Here is an 18,070-nt window from a genome sequence, read left to right as displayed (position 1 = left end):
TCCAGGACAGGCTTAGGGGGCCTGCTCAGTTCTCCTTGGCTGTTGTCTAACATGCGAAAACTACACTGGTACCAATAAACCTTGGTACCAGCCTGCCCCCCCCCTTCCTCCTCATCCCTGCCAAGCCTTGGCCATATGGGCCACAGCGGCTCTCCTTCCTGACCAAGGGAAGCCATGTCCTGAATCGCTCTGGTCTGGCATGGGCCCCAGATGCCCAAGCACAGAGCTGGCATATGAGTATACAGTACCTGCAGTGCAGGGCAGATGGACGGTGGTAAGAGGATGACAGGTAATGCTGGGACTGTGGCCATTATAGTCAGTGGTGCCTTGCCTGCCCACTGTGTAATGTGCTGGGGACATTTATGCTTCCAAGATTGGAATGTAAGAGGCATTACTCACAAAATGGTTTGTGTTCCTTCAAAGAGACAGATTAGCCTTACACTTTTGATCCCAGAGCTCCCTGTTGAATCAAACATTCATAGTTGCAGAGGTGCAGTGGGACTGCTTCTGAAAACAGCACTATAATGTACGGAGGCATGGGGTGTGATTCTGTTGCAAGAGGGGATTTGGAGATTAGAAATAACAGAACTTGGAATGGGCTCCACATGCTGCTACTTATATAACTGTGTTCAGAAGTCAAATAGCTCTTTCATCTTCAATCACGTGCACCTTTTGTAAGGATCCTTGACGTCAAGATAAACCACAGTCCATCCACATGTGTCTATTTGTATTTTAGTGCTTTGCAAAGTAAGTCAAAATACAACAAAATCTGATCTGCCCCAATAGTGAGAGGAATATTTCTGCTCAACCAAACAATCTTCACGTTCATTGAAGTGGACATGTCCATTCTTCCACTCACAGCTCCCTCAGGACTAGACACTCTACAATACAAAGACAGCAGTTAAAAATTCCCATAATATTCAGATGCTTTACTCAGGCATTGACCCGGCCCCATCTGACACAGTGAGAATGAATTATTTTCTAATCTGATAGTGAATCTGGAGAGACATCAGCAATCAGAGCACTTCCAGACCAAACAAAGCTGAATCCAAGAAAACCTGCTGAGGTAAACAGACCACACAACAACACAGACACAACTGAGCTCATAATCAGACAGGCACGTATCGTAATCTTGGATTGGCTATGGTGTATTCTCTCTCTGTTTTGTTATTAACAACAATATAACTTGTTAATTCATGCTCTCAGGCTCTTTGCCACACACACACACACACACACACACACACACACACACACACACATACACACACACACACACACACACACACACACAGGGTTTATGTTACCTGGGAAGGTGGTCCTGGGGTCTCTGGTGAGGAAAGGCTGGCCTGGCTGTTGATGCTCATCTCCAGGGTGTCCACCTTTTCATATGTCCTTTTTTGCCTCCCTGGTATGTCCAGAGGTGTCAGGGCAGGGTTGCCATGGTTACCAGCCCTATTTAGTGACCGGGGAGCCCCAGTGAGGTCTTCTCGTGATGCACACCTGCCTGCTGAAACCCCTCCCCCTCCTCCATACCACCGGAGTGAGTCAGCGGGGGAGCGTGTTCGCGGTATGACAACCCTCTCCCCCATCTCTGGGTCCAGTCCTGCTCTCACTTCCCTCATGGTGTTGGAACGACTCACCACTTCCCTCATCTCGGCCATTAGCCTCTCATTAAGGGCGCACAGCTCCCCGCTGCTGCCTACTGACCCCGGCCTGCCTCCTGTGCCACCACCGGCTCCAACCCTCCTCCTGCTCTTTCTTCTCAGACTTGGGGAGGGGCCAGTGGAGTAACCAGAGTCTTGATAGTTTGCTGTGGCCTGCGGTGTTGATGAGGGGAAATCCTGCGATGCCTGGCTGCTTTGCCTGCTGTGTCGTGCCTCCATGGCGCGCTGCACAGTGGCCTCCAGGACCCGCCAGTTTTGTTTTTTGTCTAGTGTGCTTGGGCCTGGGGTCCCCGGCTCTCTGTCCCTCAACTGGCCTCGGAGCTGGGGCAAAGAGTGGGCCTGGGGCTGGGGATGTGGCTGAGGCTGGGTCAAGACAGGATCCTGCCTGGAGGTAGGGGAAGGGGTACGTGTGGGTACGGGAGAGCCAGATAGGAGCCCCTGTTTGGGGTCCACATTAACCATGTGCTTGATGCACTCCAGACCAGCTGGGCTGTAGTCAGATGCAGAGGGATTCCTCCTGTGCCTGGACCCTGAATGAGACGGACCAGGGGGTTGGGGGTGTCTGGGCTTCTGGAGGCTATGGGTAGGTGTCAGTCGAGACAGAGGTTGTCCGTTGTATAGGTGTGCCCCCTCTACCTCCATGTCTATAGGGGGTTCATCATATATGGGACAGTCTGAAACTGGCTCATCATAGATTGGGGCAGTGCAACCATACTGTGGAGAGATGGGGCGTGGGGTACTGGTCTGTGACCTGTGAAGGAGCGGACTGGGGTGGCTACTGTCTGATGTCACCAAACAGAAGCTGCCATTGCTAGCTTTTCTCAGGTGATGGGCCTGACGTGCGTCAGCTGCCATTTTTCCAGATGGAGCAGTTTTATATCCCTGGTTGGAGCTTAAGTGTCCTCCTTGGGCCTTGTTGCTGGAGGGGTGCAGGGTGAAGGTGTTGGCTTTGCTTGTGTGCTGGAGATGCTGCTGAACTGGGCTGGGCTGGTTACGGCTCATGCTGTTCACCTTCACCAACATGGCTGCCTTTGAACCAGGTGCAGGCTGCCATCTTTGAGAAGCATCCCTGATAAAGACAAAACATGAGCAAAATTATTTTGACGCAAGTCAAAGCAACAAAGTCTGAATAAACATAAAAAAGTCAACAGACAACACAATAAAAACACTGATCATATTCAATCATACAGAGGCATGAAGCCATTTGTTATATTTAATCTATTTTAAAAATTCAAGGCTGACAGGGCTGAGAAAATCAGCAACAATCCACAAATTCTTCTGCTAACATTTCGCTGACCTCCAGAGACTTTACTCCATTTTTAGTCTGGCAGTCATAATGGCTTGGTCAAACCCAGGAGACAATAACTCCAGTGTGTGTTGTGTGAACCAAGGGCCTAAAAATATTGACACATCACACTGAAACCCATCCATAGCTGCTCCTAACATGTGTGACTACAGCTGTGGATGATATACATAGGGTAATGCTATGTATAACATCTGAAGGCTGTGTGGGTGTGAAGTAGCTTCTGTAGGTCATGTGGTATAAAAGTCTTCCATTTGAATCAGTGAATGAACAATTGAGCAGTAAACCAGCAGACCACATGAAAAGAGGTTGATCTGAGAGAAGTCAGGATTGCAGTAGTTCACAGCTGAGGGGATCTTCACCCGAGTCCAAAGGTTAATTCTTCTCCTTTTGGTTGGGCGGGTTGGCTAACTTCAAACCCAATGGGCCACTGCTAATCCCAGCAACTTAAAACAATCTGCCATCAATCTGGTCACGCTGCAATGGGCTGCTGCCCTCCACTCTGCTGTCGCCTCATAATCTTCCCCTGCAATCAGTAGTTTTCATTCCTCAACTGATCAAAAACTTGCCCTCTTAAACCAGTGTTGTTTAAAGCGGGCATTACTGCACATATACATATGGACACAGTTGGCGGCTGGCCTGAGGAAGACACGTGACGCAGTACAGAATACACAAGTTCAATGTACTCGCTAAATCAAAAGGTCATACAGGTAAGTAAGTTTGAAGGCAGGCAAAGGAGACTTACCATGCCTCCCTCCAACATCTACTTAACATTCAGTGGGGTAATTAATTAGATCAAAGCTGCTCACCTTCTGTCCTTGTAAATCCAAACACAAACAGAGCCAGAGCTAGTGTTCAAAAGCTTCCCACTTCCCAAGTCCCACTAAGACTCAGCTGAGAATTCGGCTGTAACGGCAGGAAGAGGACGCAGAGGGAGGAGAGAAAGAGGCGGAGTGACCCCCCTCTCCTCCCCACATCTCTCTGGAACAATGCTGAAACAATTCCCCTGAGGTCCTCAAGCCAACGGCAAACTTCCTCTAGTCCTCTCTCTCTCTCTCTCTCAGGACCCTGTGTCACCTCCAGTCTATAGAGTGAGTCACACCACCTCAGTAGTTTGAATGTAAACAGGCTCTCATCTTCTAACGGTCCCACAGATTCACCATCCATACAGGGCCTGTAAACAGCTGGGTCTCAGCCACCTGGCACAGCACCAGGACAGCCTACCACAACCATTGTTGTTGGGAACGCTCCAAGTCCCCTGTCTCACCGAGACCAATTAAGACAGTTTACTGCCTAAATAACACATAACACACACAGACAGACAGACAGACACGTGTGAAGACAAGAAGCTCTGATGGATGAGATTCACCCCAAACCACCACTGTTTAGTTGTTACACGCAAGCGTGAGTGTGTAAGGTTACACAGGGGGAAGGTGGGGGGTTGATAGATGACAGCTGTAAACGTGAGAAGCCACTGTTTGTACTCTTTGAAACAGTGTATGTTTTCTCACTCTGGTCTTGTCAAGCAGGAGGAGGTGATACAAATGCTACAAAATCATTCCCACCTCAGCAGCTGACACACAGCTGACTGTTTAGCACTGGTTTGCTACAGCAGAAACGGCTCACACATGAAACATCAAGGCTTTTCTTTTAAGCAGCCAAGGAACATGGCAGACCTCACACACAGAACAACAATAATCAAATTCTTCTTCTATTATCCACTAAAAAATCAAAACTTGTTGCTCAGAAAAAAACTATCTCTGGGCTTCACATAATAACTGACTGTCAAAAATACAAATCTGTCTCCTATGTTCTTGGTTGCTGGGGTGATGTGCTTTATGAAAAGTGACCCTGAAATGCTAGTGACCACTACTTCCTGTCTGAGGAGGTGCTGCACAGGGTTGGAGAGAGGGCTTCTCCATATGTAGCACAAACAGGAAATGCCTAATGTAATGTTCACACACTGCACACAGGGCGGAAGTATGGGCTAAATCTTGATAATAGAGGGCTTATATGTAGCTTTACAAAATGTTTGACTTTATACATGGGTAATTCTATATCCTTGGACAAAAGTAGCCCATGAGATACATCTTCACGTCCAAAAAACACAACACTGCTCTATATTATTCCATCCTGTCCATACAAACCCTAAATTATATCTTATGATGATTTTGGTAACAACACTAAACAGGCTATTCTTCAGGGACTGAAACTGAATACATTCACAGGCCTGCGAGGAGCACCCTGCTAAGTTCAGCTCACAGCGCTGGGACAGAGGGATTTTGTCAGGCTTTGTCTCTGTTGTTTGCCTGCCATTGTCCCACTTAGGCTCAGCAAAGGTCTAGCATGTTCACCCCCTCCAGCACTGGCACATTATGTTAGATGTCAGCAGGGAGCTTGGTGTGATGATCACCACCATCGCATGGGGGCAAGTAGCCAACTGCAACAGTAAGGCTGTACAGTGTCTTCTATCTCCCTCCAAAGCCTCTAATCCCATTACCCAGCTAGAACAACTCACATATCAGTAAACCCGGGGTCAACCAAATAAAGTATGATTACAAACTCTGGACCAAAAGAGAGAGAAGGACAGTACAATGGTGAGAAAATACAACAGGCCCATGCTAAGGAGACATTTGGTGGGGGATGGGGGGCCGGGGGGTGAAGGAGAACAGAGCTAGAGAGACAAGAGAGCAGGGTGTGAGCATGTGTAAATGAGAAGGGGTGGGGATTAGTCGTGGGAGACTGCAGCAAGGGAATGAGCGGGAAGGCTGGCATTCCTCAGGGCCCATTCAGGGGCCTCTGTGGTAGTGTGGGGAGCCTCAACACAATGTGTGGCTGTGCCATCGTCACGGAGACGCCTCCCTCAACGACAGCAATGGAGTGCAATAGGGAGGGGGCAGGGAAGAAACTCAACCTGAAAGAGCCATCTTCAACCTCCAGATACAGTCAGGCAAACAGACAGGCTCTTACGCAACACTGAACAGGCCTGGACCTTTTTCTAACCATAATGAAAGTTGTTTGGAAAGGGTGTGTTGCCTGTCAGGTGTTGACTGTTAGCTGAAGGAGGGGATTAAGCACAGCAATTTATCACAGAGGTCAAAAGAGACATGATAATTATCACTGGGAGTGTAAGAACTCTCCAGATGTCTCTAAATGTCTCACTGTTTGCAAAGAGATAATCGCCATTTCAACTATTCCTCAAGCACACATGATTAGACACACACAGCGCACCTATTGCATGCCCACACTGACACTTACAAACCCCTTTATTCAGAACCTGGAGCTAGCATGTGAGACCTTTAGGAAGACTGAAAAATGTAAGATAAAATAAAGTTAGAGGCCCTTTGGACACCAATGGGATAATCTGATTGGCTTCTGGGGCAGCAAATCAACTTAACGGTCAGCAAATTTCAATTAATCTCAGCAGCACTGGTGTCTCACACCCACAAACACAGTCTCAGATACCTCTGTCACTGTTCTGAATATTCCTGTGGTCAGGCCGTCTCAATAGCCTACTAAATTCACTGCTGTCAGCAGATGCTCTGTTTCTTCTTTCTTTCCTGCCTGGAATAACTGTTGTTGGAAAAGTCATCAGCTGAGTCACTTTGGCGGATAGGGATATGGTTTTGGAAGTTCTTAAATTTACCCCCTGGGAATAGTGGGGTCTGAAAAACAGAGGTTATTATTAACATTGGCTGGACAGGAAGAGGAAATGAGGTCGCACAGGCCAAGCTTCTGCTACACAAACACCTCAGAGCATGGACCAATGGGATCACTGCGATTTGCGTAGAGGAAGGAAACTGAAAAGACAAAGAGGATTCACAGAGGACAATGTCATACCCCCTTCTCCAACATTCAAAGCTGATTTTTCTTCTCACTTTTAAGCAGTCATAAAATTATGAAGCAGAAGCACATTTTGGGCTTGGGACAAAGCTGGTAGCCCCCTAGTTCCTGTAAGACACCTCCAGAGAGCCAGCTGTCCTGCAACAGCTGAAGTGACGCACCTCCCTCGTCTGAGCCAAGATGTCTACCAGCTGTGCATGTCTGTGGCTCCCGCAGCCCGACCCTGTGAGGAGTGCTGGGATGGGCCAGAGGACAGCCACTAGGATCATTTTGAAGAGACAGGATACGGCCAAACCCAACTAGATTCCATAGAGACCCGCCTCTGAAATTTGAAAGTGTATCTGCAACTCTTCTCATGAGGCCAAATCCCACTATAGCACACTGTTTGGCTGACATGATTAAAACTGGATCCCCTTCTCTTTCTCTCTCTCTCTCTCTCTCTCTCATACACACACACACACACACAAACACACACACACACACACCACTAATAATGTCTCTTCATGCAGCGAGTCAGCTGAAGCAGCAAGCCTGAGGCCAGTATACATGTGGTGCCAATGCTTCTTCACTTGAAATACTCCACCACACCACAACAGCAGAGTGAAGTTAGCTGTAAAAGCAGTGTTTCAGTGATATCAAAAATAAAACAAGAGGTTTTGGATATTCTGCTTCAGAGAGACACATAAAACTTTAGCTCTGTAATCTAGTTCTTGACACCGCCATAAACTTTGCATTTATGAGAAAGACTTGCAGAGGAACAGCAGAGACAAAAAACGAAATAAGGACATTGTCACAGCTAACCAGACCAAAGCACTAAGGCACATATAAGGTTCAAAGTGCAACTTTTTCACAAAGGAAAAAAAATACTTCCTTATTATAGGCAGACTTAAAACTCCATCTGGAAAGAGCTGAAAAATGAGCTTACCACACCAGGAGTGTAGAGATAAAACAACTCTTTCCAGTGTGTGTAAAAATGCTGTGGCTACGTCCTCAGAGTGGCGGGAGATGAAAAGCATGAGAGGCTTGTGCTCTGGCAGTAAACATTCAGACAATGTGTGACTCATTAAAACTTAAAAACTTTATCTACCTCATAAGACGCCCCCTCGTTTCCTACATAAACCCACTGGTGATCTCTCCTACATGACTCACAGTAAGACAGTCACAAGTGTATCAGGGGAAGTCTGTTTTCTTTTGGCCTGATTATACTTTTTCTTTCAAACATGGGGTTTATTTAAAAAATTCCCCCAAAATAGAAAGTGAAATAGAAAATCAAGAGACAATGTTTCCAGTTCGGTTTTTTAGGTGGTTGTGTTGTTAGACACTTGTCTTTTGCAGAGAGGTTTCTACATTTGCCCTTTGCCTTCCCTAAAATACATCAGACATCAAAATCCCTTTAAACTAAACTTGTTGCACACATATAAAGTATGAGTGTGAAAATATCTTGTCACATCTTTAAAGTGAAGAGTCCTTTGTATAAGCACACACAAAAATAAACAATTTAACAACCCAGACAGAGTTGAGTTCACTTAAATACTGATACACGAACATCTGTGTAAGCTTTCTGAATCTTTTTAAAGGAGTCCAAAGCCGACAATCAGGAAAGACGAGTGTCTAATGTCAGTGTGACTGCCTTAGACCGAATGCTAGTTCGCTGCTATATCATTACAGGGCTAAATGAGAGGGCACATACAAGTCATTTGGTGTTCTTCACCATTCAGCATACTTACACTTCCTGCTTAGAGTAAGCTTTCGGTTGACCCTGGGGGACAACCGGCTTTAAGTGGGGGCCTTTGTTCCTTTTAGTGGTCCATTATATTCCCCAGGCCAGCCCATAAGACAAAAGAGTAATGTGACCCTGATGTGAACCACCTTGGGTCACTTGTGGGTTGTCTTACTTCATGCTGCTGTGCGTCCTCAGCAGACTTTTAACATCCACACAACCTCAGCAGGGATCTGTGACTTAAAAGCTCTGTAGAAAGGAGCCCACACACAGTGAAGACGGGCATACACACAAATCACACATTATGAATGGTGAAACCGCCCCAGATGTTACCTGGTTGATGACTACAACAGACAGACACACTCGTGTATTGAATGGTGGATGAAATTCAATACAGGTGTTATAAGCTAGTTGATCCGTAACACCTTTAGTTCCTACATCATGGAAAGAGCTCAGTTTGCTTTAGTTTCCTGTGCTCACAACCACATGTGACTGACATGTTTACCCCTGGAGGACACGGTACTTCCCTGATGAGCTCCACAGGTTCAAAATGTTCAGAAATTCCCAGGACATGTGATAAGACTTGGCCAATGAGTAACAGATTTGGCAATCAAGTCGAGTGTGGTCATATGTCTACACTTCCTACAAACATGTATGTAGATGAATACAGAGATCATCTTTAAAAATAGAGGGAGAGAGAGACAGAGAAAGGAAGCTGCATCAACCAACCAGTGCTTAGAATAACACAAAGGGTGTGCTGTGTGAAAACTTTGGAAACTCTTTTATCTAGTATGAACAGATATATTAATAGGCCAAAACAAAAGGAAACTGGTGTTGGAAGAACTGGGATTGTCCATCTCCACAGAGAACAGCATTGTTTTTCAGAAGTCATAAGTTAATAACATTTCATCTCTGCTGAAATATCACAGAGAAAAAAGAGGAGGGAGAAAGAACATGTGAAGACATGTCTACAATAGCTGAGACATTCAAACCAAACATTGTGGAATTTGAAACAATGAAATGCCCCATTTCTCTAAGGAACAAAAAAAAGTTATGACCAGAAGCAGTATGATCAAAAAAACAGGAAGACCACTATGTTGTCATGAAAGCCTGTGACACTCCTCTTGTCTGGGTGGGACAGAACAATTAGCTTACCTCTAACCACTATGACCAACTCTTCACTTAAACTTTCTCCCTTGCTCTTACTCATTGATCTTTGTCATTATCAGTTAGGTGGGCCACTAACTGAAGGCAAGTATGTCTCAGAGTTTGTTTTCAACCATTTTGAGCTGTCACATTCAACCCCCTCTGTGCTTTTTGAGTTGGTATCCAATTACCTGCAGAGATGGAGGCTAGTGAGCATACGAAGGGCCATATGGCTGAGAAGGGTATCAGGCCTCAGTGGTTTAAAAGCCCCTTCTACACGGCCTGCTCAAGGCGGGAATGTTGCACATTTATTCTGCCTTGGTGTTCTGTATAAAAGGCATGAGCACAGAATGAGGGGACATTGTTGTTTCACCTTTAAGCTCGCAAAACAAGGAGGTCACAGAACCAAATCGATCCCTGCATAAAAGGGAGAGCTGGCATGGCTGGACAGACGATGCTGTTGTTTTACATGTCACAGCTCTGATTCCAGCTCACTGGAATCTAAAAATCACATACTGTGGTTAGACCCGCTTTGTTTGGTTCAGAGTAAACAAGCAAAGGCGGCATAATGAGGGGTTTTCTTAATGGCAATATAGAGAGATCTGGACTCCTCAGCTTTCCTTTGGGGGAACACAGCTGGCCATTGTTTAAGAGAAGACAGAAAATGTTCTGGGAAAGGTTGAGTCACTGGGGCAGAGTGGGACCCCGTGTGTGGGGGTTTTAACACACACCAGGGAATGCAACAGGGCTCTGCTGGTGGCAGTCGACAACCACGGCTGACCAATTAGTTCCCCCTCTACCATTGCGTAATTCCAAAGGATCAGGGGGTCAGAGGATGGCCAAGGTGAGGTACAAGAAGAGCCAGAGGGAACCCGAGAGCCAGAGTTGCCATGGCAAAGCCTCTGAAAACCAGCAGGGTTCGCCTTGTTTATAGGCAGCTGGAATGTAAAGGTTCTGCTTGTTATTAACCACAGACAACACTCTCTCACATGCCTCTCATGCATGCACATTTAATCTCTCACCCATGAGAGGCGTTACAGTCTTTGATGGCTGGGGGCCTAGATTTGTTTTAGGAAAATGAAATGAGCATTGGAGCAGTGAGGAACAGGGTGGTGGTGAGCACACAGAAGGACACTAAGACGGCCTCAGTGGCCCTGTGCCAGGGGAAACAGAAGTGGCATGTCTGGAATCTGGCTTGCAGGGAAGAGATGGTGGTTTGGAAGAGGCCACAACGCCAAGCACATGATGGTGTCTCTGAAGGAGTTACTGTTAGGGGCTGTTCTGCACCAGTAACCCTAGCGTGAGTGGGGGAAATGTCGTGCTCTGTAATGTAACTGACCATTCTCCCCATTTGGTAGCGATTTGCTGAAATGGCTGAGCAGAGTTCACAGGCAACAGTATGGAAACATGGGACATATGGAATGTTCAGATAAGTGAGAATGAAAATAAAAAAAGCAGTTTGAGTTCAGCTCGAGTGGTCAAAAGTCAAAATAATCCTGCGTGTTCTCATGGCAGAAGCATTTGAAAGTCATTACGACTCACTACACCACATGCTGTGATGACTATCACATTTCCCCACTTTTCTCCTGGTAATACGATCCACTAATGATTACGCGCAATTCTCTTTCCAGATTTACTGTAGAGGCTACTGAAAGTCTGGTCAGGCTTACCTCTGTGGGTCTTTGCTGCCATCTGTGCTGTGTTCATTGCTGCTTCCGTCCCCCTGCGATCTGCTGTCTACTGCTGGGTCCATCTCGGGGTTGGCAGTCTCCTCGCTGGTCTCCAAGGTTATGGGGATAGGGTTGTCTCCGTCCTGCTCAGGAAGAGGGGTGCAGTGCCCTTGGCTCCCTACACTGCTGACACTCCCCGTGGTCCCATGGTGGTGCCTGTCCGCGCCCCCTCCAGTCCGCTTGGCCTCATTGCTTCGCTTCATGGCCTGGAGTTGGGAGAGGGGTACTATATCGGCTCCCTGGGGTCGATGCCAGACTGTGCGGCGGCCACTAGAGTTGTAGTAGTAGAAGCGACCGCTTTGGGGGTCAAACAGCTCCCACCACTGGTTACCGTCTGCCTGGCGGACAGGAACGCCTACAGGGGGATCCCAGCCGCACTCACCAGTGGTCAAGTTCACGTACATACGCTCACGGGAGCGTGGCTCCAGGATCTCCACCCAATCAGAACTGAAAGAAATGAGATAAAGGGTAAAGTGCTGTTTGCATCTGAAAATGGCAACAGATTATTTACCAACAGGATGCGATGATGCACCAGTCACGCCTGAATACTAATCGAGTTGAAAAGCAGTAAACAACTCACACTGTTTGACAGACTGAAAGGCTCAAAAATGCCCACTTGCCCATATGGAGAGTGTGTCAGTGTTTGTGTCCCCTACATGTATCCATCTGTATGTGTGTGTGTGTGTGTGTGTTAGAAGTGATGTCATCTCTCTGGAAGGCAATGGAGCGGCAGGAGTGATGGCGTGTATGTGTGTTTCCTGAATAAGGAGACAGGTGGACACACTCAGTGAGACACCAGGCATGAAGTCAGCAGGGGCCAAATAGAACCATACACTCTGAGTGCTACTAACGCAAAAACCACAGAGCTTAACTACAATCACAGGGTGACAGAAGCTAGCTCAGCACAACACACATAGACAATAAAACAAGAGACAGTGGAGAGGGGAGGTGCAAAAAAAGAGATAGAGGCAGAGAGAGAAACAGAGAAAAAGACAGCCCAGTTGACAACCCAGCAGAAAAGTACACAGTCAGATAGACAGATAAGAGGGACCATGACGTGTGTGTATCATATTGAAACTGAATTATATAATGTATGTGCTGTAGCTACCCACATAAAAAAAATTAGGGTCAATAAATACATCTGACAAATAAGCAAGGACTGCAGTTTGCTGGTATCTAGGTCATGCTACCCTTTACTGGGCTCAATTATGACTCCTTTGATCTAGTTCCCTAATGCAGGCCTTAACTGTGACAGAAAATCCATGTGGGAACATTGCAAACAGCCAGCTAGAGTCCTTTATCCAAGCTCAGTATCACAGTAGACATCTAGATCAGAGCCAGAGGAAGGACTCAAAATATCCAACAAATCACAACGCTCCCTTCTCTTCTCTTGTAATGACCACTTGAGGGTCCTGGCAAGGCTAGGTGCTTTCTCTTCCTTAGTATCCTACCCAAATCTAGCCTAGCATCTTTAAGAGAAAGTGCCAGTGGGGAGGAATTAGTGTCACAAGAATCTGCCATAGGTTTGGATATTTTCCCAGCTTTCTCAGGACAGAAAAGCTTTTCTTCTCCCTGTCATGGTTGTTTGTGGTACGAGCCTTCAGTCCAGGCTACCTGTGATGATCACAAGGGAAACAAAGCTTAGCCAGGATAAGAGTGCCTACAGTGTCCAAGAAATACCCACATACGTTTCTCATGTGCCTTCCAATTCAACCCTGTGTGCACCCCCCGCCTCAGAAATAGACACAGAGGAGTGTGGTGCCAGTCAGGTCTGGCAGGGTTGCAATGTCACTCCTTTGGCTACAACTCACTGGGAACAACAGCTGTTCTCCCTTTTAACTGCAAAGCCTTGAGTAATTTTGGTGTACCTGTTCATCAAGCATTTAGTATCAATTCGAACCTCTTTTATTTTCTGCCAGCACCAGCCCCCAGCTCCCAATAGGTTAATTTAACAGCCAGGTAAACATAGAAAAAACATGGAGAGGATATAGGAACCTTCTACATACTGTCTACCCCTGGGTCCCACTGCTCTATGCTGACAAGCCATCTGGTCCAATCCCTCACACCAGGCAAGCAGCCCTGACCTTAGTGGACTCAAAATGTAGGATGTTTTTATACTGTGTTTTTAACCCATCTGGGATGACAAGAAGATGAGATGGGAAATTTGCATTAAAAAGTGTAAAAGTGTCAAAAAATGTTAGTGTGAATGTTTGTTTGTAACAGGGCTCAGATTCAGTATTGCAGAGTAGTGTTTACAGTCTGACTACTCACAAAGAGAGGGGCCCCACACATGAGGCCCAACTATAAGAAGATGACTTTCAGACTGATTAGATCCACAACACTTAATGAGCGGGGAGCCTAACAAATGGACATTCAAAGCAGAAGCCAAACAGTTAATACAACCCCAAACATACCCCAGCCTTTATCCTTTCACTGCTCCCAGCATCAAAAAGAGGCCTTCCCACACTGAGAAACTGATCTCTCCAAACTTGCCTTCCTTGTTATTAAGGTCTGTGTTTATCATCGCTCTCTGTAAATGCAGTTTTTGTATCTAAATACAAATGAACCAATCGCTTACAAACATGCAGTGAAATAAAGCTCAGGCTTCCATCACTTCACACTAGCAATGACACTGAGAAAACCAGCACAGACTTCAACATGCTGCACGGTCTCCTGTACACCCCAACAGGAAACCAGGGTTTGAGGGTCAACTGTGGAGGCCTCGGCTGAAGAGTTTAGCAGCACGGGGTGTAGTGGTTGCATAAGGACTGTTCACTCTGGGTAAATATACAGCAGTTAGAGCTGAGAGAGTGCCTGCTGAGCTCTGTTGACATGACCAGATAAGCAGGAAGACGGACTGGTGTTCAGGTTCTGAAATTCCTGGAACACCACTCAAACAACATGTGAGAGATTACATGGGTTTGTCTAATACAAAGGAACTTGTCTTCTGCAGGATCTACCATGACTGAGGTCAAAACACTTTTACTCCACATTTACAATGAAACTTTGTAATTACAGAATTACATTAGCTTGACTATCAAAATTAGATAAAAGTGATTCAATTGCCTGAAGTGGACTAAAATTTTAATGAGCAGGATCGTCGTTGCTATACATTTCTGCTGAAAAGTTACTGTCTGTGGTACCACGTAAATGAACCTCAGCCTACTCAGCTTTAGGCAATTCCCTGACTCGACAAGCAGACACAAAAGTATAGTGCAGCACTCCAAACAACCGAGGCAGTCTGCCTCATGCTGCAAATGCTCATAAATGGATTGGAATGCAGTCTGCACCAGCTCAGCGATGTTTAACTCCAACAGAAATGTTTTATATTGATCTAAAATTAACTTATTACACACAAGATCCTATGAGTGAAGGACACAGCACCTGATTTACCTCTAGGAAACTCAATGTAATTTAAACCGACTCGTATGCCAGAGACCCATGTTAGGAGTTTGTGTGGTCCTTCGCTGCTTTCAATAAACACATGATCAGAGAGAGTTTGGGAGAAGTTGGATTTTACACAGTCCTCTAGAAATATTTTCTTGACCTATAACTTTTAGTTGACACAATACTTTCCTGGATATAAATGATACTTTTTCCCCTTTTTTGTGGAAGCTATTTTTCCAGCAGCGCGTTTCATTGAGAATTTACTTTAATTTTTCTTCAAAACTCCATTGTCTAATCTAACAGGGTTTGTCATTCACCTGATGATATCAGACAGTTCTGTGTCAAAAAACTGTCTGCAGCTGTGACATATTTGGAAACTTGTGTATGCAATTTAATCGGCTCTTTACACTTGTGTGTAATAACACACTCTTTGCTGTCCCATGGCACACTGGGTCTTTGTCTCCCATTTGGGTCAAGGAGATGCTTCAGCAGCCCATGGTTGTTCCACAGTGACTAAAAATAAAGCTTGTCAAATTGTAAAAAAAAAAATCTGTGCAAACAAAGGCCACCACTGAGACGAAGAGGCCAAAAGTGACACATGCACCCACAACAACACAAAGAAGTACGCACACCTTCTTAACCATCTTGTTACTCCCAGTCCCAATGTGCCAGAGGTCTCCTTTGAAGGAGAAATACTTCATCTGTCTTCCACAATTTACAGTCAGCTCCAAAAATAACTGGAACTGAGAGCGGTTTCCCAGAGCGAGGGAAACAACAGAATATAGCTCATGGAATCTGCCCCATTGTTCGAAGCCGAAGCCAAAGTGTAAATGGCACTTTTCCCAGCAACGGTAAACGTAGAGGACTGCACAATGCATTCTCTAGAAATAGGCCAACACACAGGCTTGTGTCATTGTCCAGCTTTTGGATTTCACACAAACTGAATTACCAACATGGTTGTTGATTTCATCAAAAAGATAAACCATACAGAGAGAAAAAAATATTGTTTTCTCTGTGTAACATAGAGTTTTGACTAAACTATAGAAGCAGTTTTTCATCAGATAATCTAGAAATGGCTGAAATGCAGCTTTATTCTTCGGTGCCACTGTGGCATTTCTGATGACAGATAGCATGCCTTCAGGAACTGAGCCAAATGGGGGGTATTACTGCATTCATTTGTCCATAAATTTGTTAGGGTGAGATAACAGGCAAAACCAGCAAGCCAATTAAACTCCCATTTACCATTTAGTGCTCTTGTAAGGTAACCTCTAACCTTTTCCAACAATAGACTATACTGAGCTGCTGCTTGTGACTGTCCCTTGTGGACCAAGCCAGGCTGAGTTCTCACACAGGGCCTGCCATTCATCTAGGAAACCATAGCGCTCTGTTCACCAGGCACAGCAACAAGTGCCAAGGTCCACCCTGGCCGGTATATTTACTGAACTGCTGTTTCCTATTTAGAGACATAAAAACAGCCTTTCTCCACAGATACTGGCCATAAAATAAGTAATCACTCACCTAGAGGCACAGGTACAAAACTATTAAAAATGTGGCAACAATGAAAAAACCATTGGTAATTTGCTCTGACAGGGACAAGTAGAGACCTGAACCTCAATATAATACAAGGAGTGATTTGCCCAAAGCAGACTACTGTTTGATTATGTATAAACCATGTACAAAGTCTATTCAGCATGGCTGCTAGGCAACCTGCTTATCTAAATATTGTAAAACAAGAGCAGGGACACAGAGTGACTACTGAGTGCTTGGCAGCAGTTCCAGTAGCTTTGACTAACGAAGAGCGTAACCATAAACCTTGCATGTTGAGTGCTGTGACCACGGTCCCCTGAACGGGAGTGAGGAAGGCAGCAGCTCTAGTGTATGTGAGCCCATCTGCAGCACTGTAAAGACAAGCCTGCACTGAAACAAACTCAGAGGCTCAGAGATAGTTTTCTGCATGTATGCAGTTTTCCTCTTACATACTTTAGTCAGGATATTTGATGGCTGGTTTTATTAAACATGTGTACAGGTGCAACGTAGCTACATTAGGGTCCTGATATAGCTGACAGTTAACCCCAGAAACTCTCAATAACACACATTTTTCCATTGCCAGTACTTGTTGACAGCGAAGACATGAATCAGGTTTGAGTAAGGCTTTTGTCCTTATCAGAAGCATAATTCAGCCTTTGCAAAGTCACATGTTTTTTCCCTGGAAACTGACCCAAATGTTTCTGCTGGAAACACAGTTGGAACGAAGTGTACTGTATATGAGTCGTCTCTGTTCAGGATGCGTGTGCGGGCTCCTACACTCCACCCAGGCGTCCAGAACAATCAGAGGGAGAGGGGATGGTGCACATGTTTCAGATGACAGAAAAAAACCTGCACCTGTCATGCACACATTCTTTGGTCCCTTTGTGTAACACCTCCCGTTCCTGCCGAGTTACCAGGGTTACAGGTCAGTAAAACTCACGGTACAATTTTGTGGGTGTGTGTGTGTGTTTGTGTGTTGCATTTAATTTAACAACAAACAAGCCGGCATAAAGACTGCTGAGTCTGTTGCAGAGTAATGGACTTCTGAGAGGCGACTTGGCATTCATCCCCACAGAAACCCTCATAAAGTTAATGCTAGGGGTCAGGATGCTGTATATTTATCTTGTTCTCTGGCTTGATGTGCTTTGTAAACAAGACCCACAGGGCAGCACAATGCCAGTCTTGTTTACTCTTTTGCCTCTTATTAGAATTTCTACAGGTGAATTTATTATTCTAATACCTTGAAAAATCAATGGGCGAGAAATAGGAATGACTGATGAGACCTGAAATGGATGGGACTTTCAAAAGCCTACTTACTTTTGCAATTTTTCTTTTCAAATAAATTTGAAAATACATGTTTTTTCTCTCAGTTTTTAGCCTTTCATCAAGACTAAGCCATTTCCCCAGCATAAACAACTGAGCTTTCAAATTGTTGTTGAACCTTGAAATTAAACAGCAAGCTCCAGAAGTATTGTGGACAGGACTTTTTTGAAAACACTAACAAATGCAGCATTTATAACATATTAAAAAATCTTCTGAGGAAAATCAATACAACACTAAGCTTGTGTGTTTGGCTATATTGAAACAAAATATGTTATCATGGAGAGTTGACAGACATTTGAGTTTTTGCCTTTTAATGTGGATAGAAAACACCAAATGTGGGCACACAATCAGAGTTTTCAGATTGAACCACATGGCATCAAACAGGTTCATACCTTTTCTCTAAACTGCACACCCCCCCCCACCCCCA

The 18,070-nt window shown here is 45.3% G+C and overlaps 1 protein-coding gene across 4 annotated transcripts in view; it reads right to left on the bottom strand.

Annotated features, from left to right (window-relative positions):
• Positions 1 to 18,070, bottom strand: part of arhgap46a (Rho GTPase activating protein 46a) — a 31,995-nt gene that overhangs the window by 8,941 nt on the left and 4,984 nt on the right. For 3 of the 4 annotated variants that reach the window (XM_023399006.2, XM_023399005.2, XM_087171903.1), the window contains exons 2-3: positions 11,347 to 11,853; positions 1,305 to 2,733 (exon numbers count right to left, since the gene is read on the bottom strand). In XM_023399006.2, coding sequence (XP_023254774.1) covers positions 1,305 to 2,733; positions 11,347 to 11,853 — 1,936 coding nt within the window. Of the gene's footprint in view, positions 1 to 1,304; positions 2,734 to 3,776; positions 3,872 to 11,346; positions 11,854 to 18,070 lie in introns of those variants that run through there. The other variant, XM_087171904.1, reaches the window with a different exon arrangement.

This window comes from Seriola lalandi, unplaced genomic scaffold (genome assembly GCF_002814215.2).
Source record: "Seriola lalandi dorsalis isolate HSWRI2012SDOR001 ecotype SW California unplaced genomic scaffold, Sedor1 jcf7180002050280, whole genome shotgun sequence".
NCBI lineage: Eukaryota > Metazoa > Chordata > Actinopteri > Carangiformes > Carangidae > Seriola > Seriola lalandi.
Note: the sequence above shows the minus strand (reverse complement) of the source record. Positions and strands in the feature narration are given on the sequence as shown.